Source organism: Felis catus, chromosome B2, assembly GCF_018350175.1.
Source record: "Felis catus isolate Fca126 chromosome B2, F.catus_Fca126_mat1.0, whole genome shotgun sequence".
In the NCBI taxonomy this organism is placed as follows: Eukaryota; Metazoa; Chordata; class Mammalia; order Carnivora; family Felidae; genus Felis; species Felis catus.
In genome coordinates, this window is record NC_058372.1 from 97,233,365 (window position 1) to 97,251,337 (window position 17,973).

A 17,973-nucleotide genomic window follows, 5' to 3' on the forward strand; every position below is an offset into this window, starting at 1 on the left:
CATCTCAACAAAGAGATTATAAGGAAGACTCACATTGGAATTGATGGAGTTGAAAAGTGTAGTAACTAAAATTAAAAATTCACTGGATGAGCTCAACAGATTTGAGCTGGCAGACAAAAGAAATCAGTAAATGACAGATCAATAAAAATTGTTCATTCTAAAAAACAGGAAGAAAACAGAACAAACAGCCTCAAAGACCTGTGAGACGCCATCATAGGAACCAACACACATGTAATGGGAGTCTCACAGTAAGAGAAAAAACAATAAAGAATGGCCAAAGACTTCCCAAATGTGACTAAAATCTTTAATCTACACAACCGTGCAGTTCCATGAATTTCAAGTAGGAGAAACATAAAGAGATCCACACGTACCCATCATGGTCAAACTGTTAAAAGCCAAAAACCAGAAAATCTTGAAAATGGCAAAGAAAACAACTCATCATATATAGGGAGACGCACAGTAAGATTAACTGATGACTTCTCCCCTTAAACAATGGAAACCAAAAAGCAGTGGAATATTCAATTCAGAAAGCTAAAAGAAAAACAACAAAGAAATCTATATTCAGTGTTAGACAGAAATGTGATATGGGAACCCGTGCTGTATACACCTCCCATATGTGTGTAGGTGAGGCCTATGAATATGATGGAGGTCACTTCCATGATTAGGTTACATTTTGTGGCAAAGGTGAAGGGCTTTTGTAGATGAAATTAAAGCCCCTAATCAGTTTGACTTTGAGTTCATCAAAAAATGTTTGGGTGCACCTGACTTTATCAGGTGAGCCCCTTAAAAGAGGGTTTCAGTTCCCCTGAAATCAAGAAAATTTTTCCCATTGGCCTTGAAGAGGAAGGCCACTATAAGTTCTACAGCTACAAGAAAATGAATTCTCCCAACAACCATGTGAGCCTAGAAGGAATCCCAGGCCTTACAGGAGACCACAATCCTGAACAACACTCTGACTGTAGGCCTTGTTAAGATCTGAGCAAAGGGCCCAGCTAAGCCATGCCCAGATTTCTGACTTACAGAAACAGGCAAGGTAATATTTTGAGGTGCTACATTTATGATAATTTTTAATGCAGTAATAGAAAACTAATACATCCAACAAAACTATCCTCCAAAAATAAAGATGAAATAAGACATTCCCAGGTGAACAAGGACTGAAAGTTAAGTAGATCTGCCTTACAAGAAATACTAAAGAAAGCCCTTTAGGCTCAAAAGAAATGATAACAGATGTTACTGGGGTCCACATGAAGAAATAAAGAGCAGCAGTAAAGGTAATTACACAGGTAAATGTATAAATGTGCTTTTCTCTTTTCTTCTCTTAGATGATTAAAAAAAGAAAACTGCATGAAACAATTATAAACTTGTATTGTTGCCCCCATAACATATAAAGATATAATACACATGACATAATAGAACAAAGGAAGGGGGAGGAACTAGAGGTATATTGGAACAAAGTTACTATATTTTACTGGAATTAAGTTAGCATTAATCTGAATTACACTGTGAAAAGCTAAGTCACTGTAATTCCTAGATCAAATACTAATAATTTTAAAAAGAATTTTAAAGGGTCTTAGGAATTAAAACCTAGAAAATATCTACTTAACAAAAAAAGCAATAAAGGAGGAATAGAAAAACAAAAATGTGACATAGAAAATAAGTATTAAGGAGTGCACTTGTGATGAGCACCAGGTGATATATGGGATTGCTGAATCACAGTACTGCATACCTGAAACTAATATAAACGTTGTGTGTTAACTAACTGGAATTAAACTAAAAACCTGAAAAAAAGAAGAAAGAAAGTATCAAATGTCAGAAATAAACCCATCACACCAGTAATTTCACTAAACATAAAATGATTAAACACTTCAATCAAAAAACATATTTTCAGCCTGGATTAAAAACTAAGATCCTGGGGCGCCTGGGTGGCTCAGTTGGTTAAGTGTCCGACTTCGGCTCAGGTCATGATCTCACGGTTTGTGAGTTTGAGCCCCGCGTCGGGCTCTGTGCTGACAGCTCAGAGCCTGGAGCCTGCTTCAGATTCTGTGTCTTCCTCTCTCTCTGCCCCTCCCCCTCTCATGCTCTGTTTCTCTCTGTCTCAGAAATAAACATTAAAAAAAAAAAAGTTTTAAAAACTAAGATCCCATTATAAACTGTCTACAAGAGACACATTTAACATTCAAAAACAGAAATGGGTTAAAAATGAAAGGTTGGAAAGTAATATTGCCTACAAAAATCGTAAGAAAGCTGGAGGGACTATATTAATAACAGGTAAAATTGACTTTAAGACAAGATAAATGAATAAGAACCAAGATTCTTGTTAAAGGGTCATGAAGAACTGCTTTCCTCCCCTGCTTTGGTAATCTGAAAGAAAAGACTACCATATAAATTTAAATAACTATCCCTCCTCCATTATTTCTGTTTCCATGTTTTTTTTTATAATGATAAAACACATTTTATGTTACAGAATATACATTTTTAAGTATACAGAATTCTTTTTTTTTTTTTAATGTTTATTTATTTTTGAGACAGAGAGAGACAGAGCATGAACGGGGGAGGGTCAGAGGGAGACACAGAATCCAAAACAGGCTCCAGGCTCTGAGCTGTCAGCACAGAGCCCGACGCGGGGCTTGAACTCACAGACCGCGAGATCATGACCTGAGCCGAAGTCGGCTGCTTAACGGACTGAGCCACCCAGGCGCCCCTCAGAATTCTGAAGCATTAAGTACATTAACATTGTTGTGCAACCATCACTACCATCCACTGCCATGTTTCAAAATTTTTTTTTTAATGTTTATTTTTGAGCGAGAGAGAGAGACAGAGTATAAACAGGGGAGGAGCAGAGAAAGAGGGAGACACAGAATACAAACCAGGCTCCAGGCTCTGAGCTGTCAGTACAGAGCCCAACACGGGGCTCGAACCCACGAACCGCAAGATCATGACCTGAACCAAAGTCAGATGCTTAACCGACTGAGTCACCCAGGTGCCCCTATCCACTGCCATGTTTAAAATAATATACTCTATAATAATATAAGAGATTCTGAAGAGTTTTGGGAGAAAATGCAGATTTGGTACTGTATGTCAGAAAACCATTTACTGAAATCGGTACTTTTTTTTTTTAAAGTAAACTCTGCCCTAACCTGGGGCTCAAACTAACAACCCCCGATATCACGAGTCACATGCTCTATTGACTGAGCCAGCCAGACACCCCCTTCTCTTTTCTGATAGTGCAATAGAAAGCTAGAGCCAACTCAATAATAATAGTAATAATAATAGTAATAATAATAATAGTTAATATTAAATAAGACAGTATTCATTTTTATTTATTTTTTATCTGAGAGAGAGAGAGAAAGAGAAAGTGCACGAGTTGGGGAAAGAGGTGGGGGGTGGGGGTGGGGAGATGGAGGGGATAGAGAATCTTAAGCAGGCTTCACACGCAGCTCAAAGCCTGACCTGGGATCTTACCTGAGCCAAAATCAAGAGTTGGATGCTCAACCTACCCAGCCACCTAGGCACCCTAATGAGACAGTGTTTAAAGTCCATAACACACATCATTTAATTCTCATGTAACTCTAAGGAACATACTAACACTGTCATCTTTAGGATGGAAAACAGGTTCAGAGGGGTTAATTGCCCAAGGGCACTCAACAGGCTGGGCAAACTGGGATATGAATTCACATTCATAATTTAAGTGTTCTTAGATAAACACTATCCCCCAAAGAACAAAAACAGTAGAAATTCTAAAAAAATGGAAGTCTATGCTATAGGGGTGCCTGACTGGCTCAGTTGGAGATGCACACAACTCTTGATCTCAGGATCATGAGTTCAAGACCCACACTGGGCACTAGGATTACTTAAAAAAAAAAAAAAAAATCTTAAAAAAAAAATGCTGGGGCATCTGGGTAGCTCAGTCAGTTAAGCATCCAGCTCCTGGTTTCAGCTCAAGTCATGATCTCACTGTTCATGGGTTTGAGCCCCGCATCAGGCTTTGCATTGACAGGGTGGATTCTGCTTGGATTCTGTCTCCCTCTCTCTCTGCCCCTCCCTCTCCCTCTCAAAATAACTAAAAATAAACTTTACAAAAAATTTTTTTTAAAAAAGGAAGTCCATGCTATGCAGGTATGCAACAGTTTTGCTCCTCTGCTACAACCTCCCCCGCCCGACCTCCTCCCCACACATATAATACTCAAGTCTGTTTCCAGTTCTTTTCTACCATCACTGGGTAGGGAAAGATAGCCTCAGATGCTTAGACTAACTGGGAGAGAAGTCTAGCTTCCCTGAGAATGAAATCAGTCAAAACCCAACAAGAAATGAGGACTGTTAGTGAGGTAGGAGTATGGAGCCCTACACAGGGACTGATGGAGAATGAGAACAACAAAATGTAGTATCAGGGCAAGTGTAGGAATTAATAGTAATAACAGCATATATAAATTAAGAGAATAAAATTTCTCAGCACATTCTGACACAGAATATAGAATTTGACAATACCGATAGCAAAAAACTGCCAAGATGTCTCTGAAACCACATGATACTGATAAACTGTGCTCTCTCAATAAAGTCAGGTGAATACAGAACAAATGCTAATGAGAACCACAAGCCATCAAAAATTGCCAAAGAGTGGCACAAAAACAGACATCCAGATCAATGGAACAGAATAGAGAACCCAGAAATGGACCCACAAACATATGGCCAACGAATCTTTGACAAAGCAGGAAAGAATATCCAATGGAATAAAGACAGTCTTTCGGCAAGTGGTGCTGGGAAAACTGGACAGCGACATGCACAAAAATGAACCTGGACCACCTTCTTATACCATAAACAAAAATAAACTCAAAATGGGTGAAAGACCTAAATGTAAGACAGGAAGCCATCAAAATACTCGAGGAGAAAGCAGGCAAAAATCTCTTTGATCTTCGCTGCAGCAACTTCTTACTCAACACGTCTCTGGACGCAAGGGAAACCAAAGCAAAAATGAACTATTCGAACCTCATTAAAATAAAAAGCTTCTGCACAGTGAAGGAAACAATCAGCAAAACTAAAAGGCAACAGACAGAATGGGAGAAGATATTTTCAAATGACGTATCAGATAAAGGGTTAGTATCCAAAATCTATAGAGAATTTATCAAACTCAACACCCAAAAAACAGATAATCCAGTGAAGAAATGGGCAAAGAAGATACCCAGATGGCCAAACGACACATGAAAAAATGCTCAACATCATTCATCATCCAGGAAATACAAATCAAAACCACAACAAGATACCACCTCACACCTGTCAGAATGGCTAACATTAACAACTCAGGCAACAACAGATGCTGGCAAGGATGCGGAGAAAGAGGAACTCTTTTGCACTGCTGGTGGGAATGCAAGCTGGTGCAGCCACTCTGGAAAACAGTGTGAACGTTCCTCAAAAAATTAAAAATAGAACTACCCTACGACCCAGCAATTGCACTACGAGGTATTTATTCAAGGGATATAGGTATGCTGTTTGAAAGGTGCACATGCACCCCAATGTTTATAGCAGCACTATCGACAACAGCCAAAGTATGGAAAGAGCCCAAATGTCCATCAATGGATGAATGGATAAAGAAGATGTGGTATATATATACAATGGAGTATTACTCGGCAATCAAAAAGAACGAAATCTTGCCATTTGTAACTATGCGGATAGAACTAGAGGGTATTATGTTAAGCGAAATTAGTCAGAGAAAGACAAATATCATGACTTCATTCATACAAGGACTTTAAGATACAAAACAGATGAACATAAGGGAAGGGAAGCAAAAATAATATAAAAACAGGGAGGGGGACAAAACATAAGAGACTCTTAAATATGGAGAACAAACAGAGGGTTACTGGAGGAGTTGTGGGGGTGGGTGGGCTAAATGGGTAAGGGGTATTAAGGAATCTACTCCTGAAATCACTGTTGCACTATATGCTAACTAACTTGGATGTAAATTTTTTAAAAAATTGCGAAAGAGGGGTCCCTGGGTATCTCAGTTGAGCATCCAACTTCGGCTCAGGTCATGATCTCGCAGTCTGCGAGTTCAGGCTCTGTGCTGACAGCTCAGAGCCTGCAACCTGCTTCGGATCTGTGTCTCCCTCTCTCTCTCTCTCTGCCTCTCCCCTGTTCATGCTCTGTCTCTCAAAAATAAACGTTAAAAAAATTTTTTTTTAATTTAAAAGAAAGTGTTGCAACAATTCAAACAATCTTTATAACAACAACCAAGAATTTAAGTTAGGAAGTTATAAAAATGGAAGTTCTCTAGGACATTTCAATGAATCTACATCTGAAGCTGTTTTTGCTTCACAGCTTGTTCAATCCTTTGCAGCCAATGCGGACTCCTCACCAACTTCAGGTATTTAAGAAAAGAAGGTATTAAAGTGTATAGTGCGGAACAATACTGATTTACGAAAGTGCTTTAAAATCCGGACGTAATATCCACTGGTGAGTTGCTTTTAGTTTGCCTACATGAGAATTTAGTCATAAAGACTTCAAAATGTTTTAATCTAACAGACTTTTTCTGAGGCCCTCATAAAAAACCCTTGAGGAAGTGGGGCAGGAAGGGATTTTGGGAAGCATTTCCTCTTCACTGGTCACAGCAAGGCCTGTCTGTAAGAGACCCAACTTCATTGCAGAATAGGAAATTACTTCAGGGGCCCTAATGTAAATATCCTGGGAAGGCCTTGGGGCTCTCTACAGACCTGAAAGCAAATACAACTGAAATCTGTCTGAACCACACAGATTTTACATCTACCTGTACAGGACTGAAGAAAAGGGAAATTCTATGCATTCTGAATGGCACCATTTACTCTCATCCCAGTTCTTTCGGTTAAGCTATATTAAGCTATAGTCTAACTACAATTTATAGATGTGTGCTCAATTTCCTAATATAAAACCATTATCCTACAAAGAAAAGTCTGTAACCTTTGGCTGGATTAAGAAATTTTCTCTTTTGGGGCACCTGTGTGGCTCAGTCAGCATCTCATGAACCATGAGATCATGACCTGAGCTGAAGTCAGACACTTAACTAAGCCACCCAGGTGCCCTCCTCCTTTTTTTCTTAAAGCATTAGAGATTTTTTTCATACAACTTTAAAAAATTTGTTTGTTTTGAGAGAGAGAAAACGTCATGCACACGTGAGCAAGAAGGGGAGGGGCAGAGAGATAGGGAAAGAGACAGAATCCCAGGCAGGCTCTGCACTGTTAGCATGGAGCCAAATGCAAGGCTTGATCCCATTACCCTGGGACATGACCTGAGCCAAAACCAAGAGACAGATGAGCCCCCAATTTTGTCTATCTTAATCAGCAGAGAACAGGGTGTGTTTGAAATCAGTGCATGCTTGGAGTTTGGCACAGGGGAACAGTGAACAGACTATGGAGGGACCAATGACTACAAACACAGTGAAAAGGGGCAAAAAGGTTAAAGAAATACAGGAGAAGCCCTATATATATACTGGTTCCTTCATATATGAACCATCCTGTATATTCAAGGCCAATTATCACTTATAATGAACTAACAACAAGTCAACTTTCATCCCAGGGAAACTGGACAAATAGATGTCTGGAAGTTTGAATCTAACACTTTGATTTAAACAGCCCTACATGGCTAATGGCTACTATGTTAGAACAGTTTTAGACAAAGGCATATCCAAAATTCTAGTGAAAAGCAAATCGAAGAACATATTCCTTCTAAATAATCCACTGAACTGTATTCATAACTGATGGCCTACTCCAACCTATAAAGCCTTTCTCACTTTTATGAATGTTTTACCAGATTTTATATAATTAGAATTCTTCTACAATGCTTCTTTAGCTTTGACATTCTTGAACTTTCTTCATATAGCAGCTCTGGGTGCCTTACATATTTGATACATGTATTTTTTTACTTCATAGCCTTTTATTTATTTAAAAAAAATTTTTTTTAAGTAATATCTATACCCAGCGTGGTGCTCGAACTCACAACACTGAGATCAAGAGTTGCATGCTTTACTGACTGAGCCAGCCAGCTGCCCTTACTTCATAGTCTTCTAAGTTGGATTTTTAAAATCTATCCTGTCACAAATGGATCTGGATTTTTTAAAAGAACAAATTATTCCTGCTCATTATAAATAAATGCCTGAAGTTAACATGCAGGTTTCTTTTCAAAACAGAAACCAAGAAACAAACAAACAAAAAAAATGTAACATCAGAAGAAATTGTGTAGTTACACATTTATCGTCCGAAATACTTAAATATATTTTAGACTTTGAGACCTGGAATCACAAGTTGCTAAAGTCAAAGTATTTTTCTCCTAATGTGTGCAGTAAATGGAAGATATTATTGCTTCCAAGACCTTGCTTGGAATTAAGGAGGGTCAGAGGCCTAACAATAAGCATGACACCTTTTCTGAGTTAAATTGTAACCAAAAGCCAATAACCTACAGTATTCACCATATAGTATTCATAATTTTACATTTGTCTAGTTTTAGAAGTTGGTGCCTTCATATGAGAAGGCATAAGATCACAAGGATAAACCACTGTATCAAAGACTATGTGGTTCCTTTGTCTTATACTCAGTTTAAAAGAAAAAAAACAAAACTGCACTGGTCGTTTAGTGGTATTAATCTTGACCTATATCTGAACAGCTAAAGTGACTTCGTCTTTTGGTAATTTTCTATTCAGTTTGGAAAAATAATTCTCTACAGCCTATTTAGGTAAGCTACCCAACTTTTTTTTTTTTTTTTTTAAGTAGACCCTAAGCCCAACATAAGGCTCAAACTCACGACCCTGAGATCAAGAGTTGCATGCTCTACCAACTGAGCTAGCCAGGTGCCCCTCTTTAGTTAAACTATGAAATATTTTTGACTTTATAATGAGTTTACATATCTTTTTTTAAAAAAATTTTTTTTCAACGTTTATTTATTTTGGGGACAGAGAGAGACAGAGCATGAACGGGGGAGGGGCAGAGAGAGAGGGAGACACAGAATCGGAAACAGGCTCCAGGCTCCGAGCCATCAGCCCAGAGCCCGACGCGGGGCTCGAACTCCCAGACTGCGAGATCGTGACCTGGCTGAAGTCGGACGCTTAACCGACTGCGCCACCCAGGCGCCCCGAGTTTACATATCTTAAGTCATTGCATTTGTAAATTTAAGTAGACTGCACTTATCAAAATATTGGGTTTTTAAAAATGTTTATTTATTTTTGAGAGAAAGAGAGACAGAGCATAAGCAGGGGAACGGCAGAGAGAGAGAGAGGGAGACACAGAACCCGAAGCAGGCTCCAGGCTCTGAACTGTCAGCATAGAGCTCAATGCAGGGCTTGAACTTGTGAACCATGAGACCGTGACCTGAGCCAAAGTAGGACACTTAACTGACTAAGCCACCCTGGTGCCCCAAAATGTTGTTTCTTACTATGGAATAGACAAACATCCCACAAGGCAGGAATGGGGAAAACCAGCAAGCAATCTATAGGTCGCAGGTGTGGGAATAATTTAAGGAAAGCCAAGCAAACGTAGATGCTTTTATCAGTGATAAAATCAAAGTCTAAAGAGCAAAGAATTAGAAAGTGCCCATTCTGATATTATGAGACACAAAGTAATTTTATAAAAATTACTTTAAGTCTTCCTATGATTCTCTGATAAGAGATACTGATCTCACTTATTTATATTCATGGCTCAAATTATATACTCATTCAATACCATCAGTTAAAATGCTAGTCCTAACTGCCACATAGTTTTATACAGCCATTAAAGAAAAGAAAAAAAAGGTTAATCATCTATTTTCAGTATCTCTAATCCAACCCCAATCCCATGGTACACCCCTGTATCAGATATGCCATCTTCATGTTTGTCTCCTTTCTCAACTCATCAAAATTAATTCTCAGGAAGAGATCAGAACTCATTCACATTGAAGACTGTCAAACCTAATGAGAAATCAATTTTATTTCTTACAAATCAAATGAACTCTCTCTAAACTCTGAAGTATCAGGCACAGACAAAAAAAAAAAAAAAAAAAAAAGGAAAGAATGAAGAAAGATGATCAGAATGTTGCTAAAGCCACACCCTACAGGAACTAATCCCAATCACTTATTTGTTACTGTGGCAAAGCAAAGTACAGTGTTCTCCCTATCTTCACAAGGCTGCCCAGATAGACTAAATTTCCCAGCTTCCTTTGTGGGAAAGGGCACTGGGCAGGAATATGCCTTCCCTTGGCTAGAAGATGGATGTGATGCTGGAAGCAGACAGTCAAGTCATGTACCAGCCCAGGACTGCCCTTGAGACCTCTCATGTAAAAAAATAAACTACTGTTGAAGTCTCCATGAGAACGGCCCAAACTGTATCCTAACTGATACAACCTTTCTTGCAAAAGCTACATCAAATGTCCCACTTTACCATCATGTCAAAATTCCTAGGCTCTAAATTAAGTATTTCCTTAAGGAAGTACAACTTTGGTTGAAAGCCTCAAGTCATCTAACTAATAAATCAGTAAACAGCTGTACCAAGATTATAGTATTGCTTTTCTTGGACACCATCTTTCTTATCTGATATTCAAAAAATTGCTGGGTCTGCTTATATAAAAGCAACACAATATGGTACAACATCAAAGTATCTAAAAACAACAGTTCAGCATTTTTCTTTTTCTTTTTTTTTTTGGTAAGCATGATTATGATGGTGAAGAGAGGGAAAATCTCTATGAACAAAGAATCACCAAGATAGCTAAAGGTTAAGTGCTTTTATTTTTTTAAAAAAAAATTTTTTTTTTCAACGTTTATTTACTTTTGGGACAGAGAGAGACAGAGCATGAACAGGGGAGGGGCAGAGAGAAAGGGAGACACAGAATCGGAAACAGGCTCCAGGCTCTGAGCCATCAGCCCAGAGCCTGACGCGGGGCTCGAACTCCCGGACCGCAAGATCGTGACCTGGCTGAAGTCGGACGCTTAACTGACTGCACCACCCAGGCGCCCCAAAGGTTAAGTGCTTTTAGATTGTTCCACTTTAAAGACAGAACGGCAATACTAATAAAATATAGTAATTTCTTATATGGATATATATTTTGCATTTTCTGAACTCCCAGCTTACCTCCATGATTATTACACAGTGATACAGACAAGGATGGTGCAAGGGGGGAAGAGATCTGTCTTGGCTGAATACAGTAAAATCCTCCCCCCTTCTTCCCAAAAAGCTAAGCTGTACAAGTTGCTATGCTTTCAGCTACTATCTAAATTGCCTCCCCTCCAAAAACAGTTTTCTATCTTTGGCAAATGTCATTGGTTTTCCTCTCTGCTCTCGGATCTCTGTCAGGATGCACTGTTTTGTTTTGGTTAGTTGTTGATTTGTTTATTTCTATTTATTTAGAATTTGCCTTTTTAAATCCCATCATGGCTACCAATCACTGTGGTTCCATATATTTTTCTCATACTTCTCAGAGACAGAGAGCATGGTGCAACCAGGAACAAGCCTTGCTGTGTACAGTTAAGTGCTCTTGCTGGGGTGCTTTTTAAACTCCCACTTTCCATATCCCACCCCTACCTAATGAAATGAGAATCTCAACAGTGTCCAAAGCTCCAGGTGAATGTTCACTACAGGCTCTGAAGGTCAGAAGAATCTAGATTCAAATCCAAGTTCTGCCATTTAATACCCATGACTTTGGGCAAGTTACTTAACCTTCCTAAATTTCACTTATTCATAATGTCACTATGCACCAAGCGCAGTGCCAGGTGTTGAGTAAGGGTGATAATGACAGTCCCTGTCCTCTAGGAGCTTATACTGGAAGATACAGGAACTAAAGGAAATCACAGACCAGCAAACAACGTAATCCCAATAGGGCTACAAGCGCACACAAGAAGGAAATCCAGTCTAAATTCTAAGGATGAACAAAATCTCTAAAAAGGTGACAGTATGACTAAGCCCTACAGGACAAGTAATAGTAGCCAAATGAGGCCACTAAAGAAAAGACTGTTTTGTTTTGTTTTTTTAAGATTTTATTTTTTTAAGTAATCTCCACACCTAATGCGGTGCTCAAACCTATAACCCCAAGGTCAAGAGTCTCATGCTTCATCAACCAAGCCAGTTGGACACCCCAGAAAGACTGTTTTTAACAGCAGAAGAAGTGTATAGATACAAGAGGCCTAGATAAAAGAGAATTCAGCTTCTTCAGGAGATACAAGTAGTTCAGTAGGACTCGAACAAAAAGTAAGAATGAGGGAGGGACAAGAAAGGATCAACAGGGACCCCAGCTTTTACATCTGCAAAACAGGATTATTTTTTGTTCTCTTTAGTTACCTCAAAGATCACATTAGATAGATTTAACAGTGCTCTCTTCAGCAGCACACATACTAAAATTGGAATGATACAGAGAAGATTAGCACAGCCCCTGAACAAGGATGACATGCAAATTCGTGAAGCATTCCATATTTATATATATATATATATATATATATATATACACACACATATATATATACACACATACATATATATATATGGCACACATATATATATGGCACAATGCCTTGAACAGAATAAGTACTCAAGTTATAAATCTCTTCTTCAGCTTCAACACACACAGGAAAAAAAATCTCTTTTATAACATCATTAGCCAGTCAACAACACTTTCTCTTCAGGTCATCTCATCAGAGCACAAAATTTAATAGCAAGCTCTTTGCAGTTGTTCTCTCCTGCGTGCACCCGACCTACTGTGGATTACCGCATAGTGCCAACTATGGGATTTCCTTCAAAAGGTTCAGACACCTGAGGATGCTCCAACAGTAGGCTGTTGATAACAAAGGTTTTAATGTACTGTTTTGAATTAAATGAACTGTGGCTGTGAAGCAGTTCTGAACCAGGACCAGAATACTTCAAATCTAACCCTGGCTCTAATACTAGTTAGATAATTTACTTTGGGTAAGAGACAACCTTCTGTGCCTTGGGTCCCTGATGTACTAAAATGAACAATACAGATAGAACAGTCCCTAATAACCCAATATAGCAAGGCCACTCCCTCTTCCCAACTTAAGGGATGGACTAAGTAAGAACAGAATCTTCAAAGCTAGTTATATACCCTTCCTTTTTTTTTTTTTTTAATTTTTTAATGTTTATTTATTTTTGAAAGGGGGGATGGGGCAGAGAAGGAGACACAGAATCCGAAGCAGGCTCCAGGCTCTGAGCTGGCAACACAGAGCCCAATGCAGGGCTTGAACTCACAGACTGTGAGATTATGACCTGAGCTGAAGTCGGACGCTCAACCGACTGAGCCACCCAGGTGCCCCCACATGCCCTTCCTTAACGGAGATACTGGATGTCAACCTTAGCCAGCAGCAAAGATGTGTATCAGACATCTCATGGCCAACTGAGAAAGCTGCATAGATACTGCAGATGTCCTTTGGCACTAAAATACCTTGATTCTTTAAAATATTACTTTGGCCCTTTAATGATACATTCTTATAAATCCTAAAAACAAGTCTAAGAATTAATTTATTTCTCAGCTTCCAACCTGGATATTAATAACTCCCAATTTAAAATGAGAGGACTCGGGGTGCCCGGGTGGCTCAGTCAGTTAAGCCTCTGACTTCGGCTCAGGTCATGATCTCACAGTTTGTGAGTTTGAGCCCCACGTCAGGCTCTGTGCTGACAGCTCAGAGCCTGGAGCCTGCTTCAGATTCTATGTCTCCCTCTCTCTCTCTGCCCCTCCCCGGTTTGTTCTCTGTCTCTCTCTCTCTCAAAAAACAAATAAAAACCAATAAAGAATCTTTAAAAAAAAAAAAAAAAAGAGTGGACTCACCTAGAGAAAAATCACCAATACAGGTTTAGAATGGCAAACACTATCAAGATGATACTTTTACTGACCATCTTTCTTGTCAAAATGTTTATCAAACTTTACTATTCAGCTTTTTATTTTAATAAGCCTCAATTTTAAAAGGCTACTTCTGTAACTATATGAACTACATGAGGAGTTAAATGTTAGCTAAACTTACTGCAGTAATCATTTCATAATATATACATATAGCAAATCATTCTGTTGAACACCTTAAACATGAACATTACATAGCAACTATACCTCAATAAAACTGGAAAAAATACTAGTACCATCATAGGAAATGTGGTACCTTAAAATATGAAATACTCTACTCAATATTTTTGGGCTCAATATGCAATTTACCACCTTCCAAATGGCATCACAACTTTCTACATGGAATCACACAAAAAATAAAAATTTAAAACAAACAAGCTACTTGGTTAAGTACTAAACAAGACGGCTTCTTCTATGCCACGCTTGCCTCAATGAAAGTATACTTCCATGCCAAGAAAATCTAACAATTTTAGTTAATTCAACTGCACGGTAATACAGAAAATGTAGTTAATTGATAACTGCCTTTTAAATTAGAAGATACCCACATTTAGAAAAAGGTAACTTTTGAACACTTAGTATTATCAGTCAATGCTCAAGAGACTTATGTGCGTTATCTCATTTAGTCTTACAATGTAGGTGCTATTGTTAGCATACCTATTTTACAGAGGGGAAATGGAACTTAGATTGTGTACCTTATTCTGCTAATAAATGATAAATCTATTCTTTGAACTCAGGACTCAAGAAAGATCCTTAACTTCATTCCTGTTTGAGACAACTGTCTCTAGTTACAACAGAAGATCTTAACTAATTCAAAATCCCCAGAAAATTAAGGTTACATTATAGTACAAACTTCATAAACAGTGACTGAATTTCCCCTTTAGACTTCTCTTTAATATGACAAAATAATTCTAGACCCTGAGCTTTCCTAAACCTTTCATCATTTATGGTGCTCTCTGCTGTACCTACCCATTAGAACAATTTTTAAAAACATTAACAATGTACCAATTATTTTCAAAAGCCCAGAGATACTAATCAAGTGATCCTAATAGTCTTAAACACTACCCTTAAACCAAAAGATAAATGGAGATTGGGAAACTTGCATTCTAAAGTGCCACCATCTAGATAAAATTACTCTGTAAATTAGAGTAATTTCAATCAGAGCCTATAAAATTGAACATTTTTCTCAAGACCAGAATTAGAGAGTAACTAGAAGATAGTTTAAGGGCCCAAACTCCACATGGCAATTCAACAGCAAAATGCAGGCAGTAGGGGCTAGGGACAGCAGCAACATTTTAGAAAGGCAGTAATAAATAAAATTACAAAATGATTTACCTATTCATCTCGCTGGCCATTCTCCCTTAACACAAGATTGTAATTACTCTCAAAAATCACATGCTCCTTAAAACCTATTGTCTTTACTATATGGTATCCTAAGTTTCAAGCTAACACATTATATATTAAGAAAAACTCCAGTGGCATTTCATAAGCATTAGAAACCCACAGTTTTTTAGAGGATACTTGCATTTATGACTATAAACATCATTCCCCCCCAAAAAAACCGATGTGGGTGTATACTTTATTAATTCCATAACTCATTAACCAATATTAAAAAAAAATTAGTCTCAAAAATACAAATGAACACTATATTTTAAGTGCCACATCAGCTATTCAGTAAGGTATCAGATGTATTTTTTTTTAATAATTAAGCTATACTAGAGTGTATTTAATACCCTGCACTCAGCAACATAAACACAAAGTTATTAAATGGAGGAAGTGTAGGCAGGAGATTTTGCTTCAGTTGCATGACAGGAAGTACAAGCTATGGAAGTTTAGAAACAGGAATACCAAGTTCTGTTTTAGCACAGGAAAGGAAAACATGGTGGTAAATAAGGGTATAAGAGGAAGTTCTTCTTAGTGAACAATCTGTCATGTATCCAAAATCATACCAAAAGTTTAAAAAAAAAAAAAACAAGAAAGGAAGGAAGGCCTTTTTCACTAGGCTTATGTGGTAAAGTACTTCGCTAAGTACACTGGAGCCTGGAGTTTGCAATTTCACTATAATAAGACTGCTTAGGGTCCACATTTTACACATTCAAAGGGACACAAGGGTGGCTTATAACATTAAACTGTTAGTTTCATATCTTAAAGTTTGATCATTAACATTTTCATAGCAATACATGATAAATCATTTTTATGTACATAAGTGTCACAATATGAATATACTTAACGCTACTGAACTGTATACTTAAAAAGCGTTAAGATGGTAGATTACAGGTTTTGGTTTTTTTTTTTTTAACCACACAGGCCGAAAGTGCACAAGTTAATGAGAAATTACTCAATTTATTTATAGTAACTTGTTATGTAAATTTCGATTACTCTGAAGTGAAATCCTTATTATACTTAATTTTTAGTAAAACAGTTTGTTGTCGTTTTTAACAGCTAGATTCGTTTTATGTAATTAATTTTTAAAGATACTTCCATACACGAGCAAGTTCTTTAATTGTGAACTACAGTGAAAGTGAAGCACTATTCTCAATTAGCATCTTTCAAATCATCTGAATTACTTATTGCCATCAAATACTAGCTATGAAATTATAAGTATGTTTCTACTTCAGCTGATTCCTTCATTCAGTGAAGTGCAAATCTCGAAATTAAGAGAGCAAGATCCCTAAATGAATAGGCTTTCTTAAGGCAGTTGTAATTTTGGATTGCGAAGTAGACAACACTTGCCACACCTCAGCCTTTAGCACGACTGTGGCCCAGAATGCTAAGGTCAATTCTCCGTTCTCGCCAGGCTCAGCCCTACCAAATTCGTCAGGCTTTTGTGAGCTGCCACTAGATTCTGTTCAGAAAAGTGTACAACCTAGATTACTTTGGTAGCTCAGGAAGGGCCTGGAATAACCAGCTTGGCCACCTCTGGAAAAAGTCTCCGGGAAAAGAAAACTGGGAAAACTTCAACTTTGCGCAAACCCCCTTTCAATCACATGTAGCTCCCCTCCCGATAAAGTACAGCGTTCTCGAAAGATCTACACCTTTCCAACTCAAATGTCATTCCCAGATCAGCTGCTTGAGGGGCAAGCGGCGCTCAACCCACGCCCTCTTCTTCGAGCACCTTCTCCCAGGGCCAGTGCTGGGCTCAGCTCACTCCGCAGCCCCCTTCCAAACCCTACATGAAAAAGGGCCCTGGCCCAAGACCCCGCCCGTGGACAAGGCTGCCCGACCGAGTCAGCCCGGGGCTCCTGGCCGGGGCGGCTGTAGCCACCAGAGGGGGTTCGCTAGTGGGTTGGCTGGGGACGACCACGGAGGGCGGGAGGGGGTCTCCCTGGAAGGGGAAAAGACGGCCTCACCTTGACCCTGATTTCGTAGGTGGTGAAGCGGCCCCGGCCGACCCCCACCGTCTGCGGGTTGCTCACATCGATCTCGAGGAAGTTGCTGGGCGGCCCGTAGGCATCATTAAGGTTCTGGGGCTTGGTGATCAGCCGCCGGGTGTCCGCCACGGTCTCCGCCATTTCGCTGCTGCAGCCGCCGCCGCCGCGGACTCCCTCCGCCCCCTCCGAGTTCCACCGACGCCGCCGCTGCTGCCCGCCGCGGGGACACCGGGCTCGCGCACAGCGGTCGCGAAGCGAACGAGCACGTAGGACGGGCGTTCACCCAGCGCGCGAAGCCCCTCCCTGCGTCCTTTCGGCTTCCGCCTCTTATGCCCAGGGGAAAAACAGCTGACTCTCCGGGACGCCGCGACCTGGGCTCGGAAAGCCCAGCTGAGGCCGCGGAGGGGGACTGCAGGCTAGACGGCGGAGGAGCGGCGACAGTCACGGGACTTCTGGTCGCGAGCAGGTTCCGGCCAGACTACAGCGCCCATAATGCACCGGGAGGGCGCGTCGCCGCCTGGCTGCGGCAGAGGTGCTGCGGGACCTAGGGGCTCGGGGGTGGGCGCTTCCTGTCTTTCTGCAAGCAGCTTGGGCTTGGAGCGTTGGGAGGAACAACGGAAATGGTCTTCGCGGCCTTGCTGCGGGGACAAAAGTTAAACGGCAAGTTTTGGAGGGTGTGCCCGCATTCGAAACAAAACTCTGTCGCAGCCTACCAAACGTCTCACCGTGAACCACTGAAAATGCCTTTCTAGGCAACCATTAACAAGTGCCTCACGTCAGG

At 39.7% G+C, this 17,973-nt stretch overlaps 1 protein-coding gene and 1 non-coding gene across 2 annotated transcripts in view; one reads left to right on the forward strand and one right to left on the reverse strand.

Annotated features, from left to right (window-relative positions):
- The window catches only part of SNX3 (sorting nexin 3), a 48,786-nt gene extending 31,147 nt beyond the window's left edge, over positions 1-17,639 (reverse strand). The window contains exon 1 of the mRNA XM_023254224.2: positions 17,172-17,639. Coding sequence (XP_023109992.1) covers positions 17,172-17,333 — 162 coding nt within the window. The 5' untranslated portion in view covers positions 17,334-17,639. The remainder of the gene's footprint in view (positions 1-17,171) is intronic.
- On the forward strand, positions 12,287-12,393 carry LOC111560747. The gene has a single exon (XR_002742721.2). It is a non-coding gene; the product is annotated as a U6 spliceosomal RNA (small nuclear RNA).
- Positions 17,640-17,973: the final 334 nt, after the last annotated feature.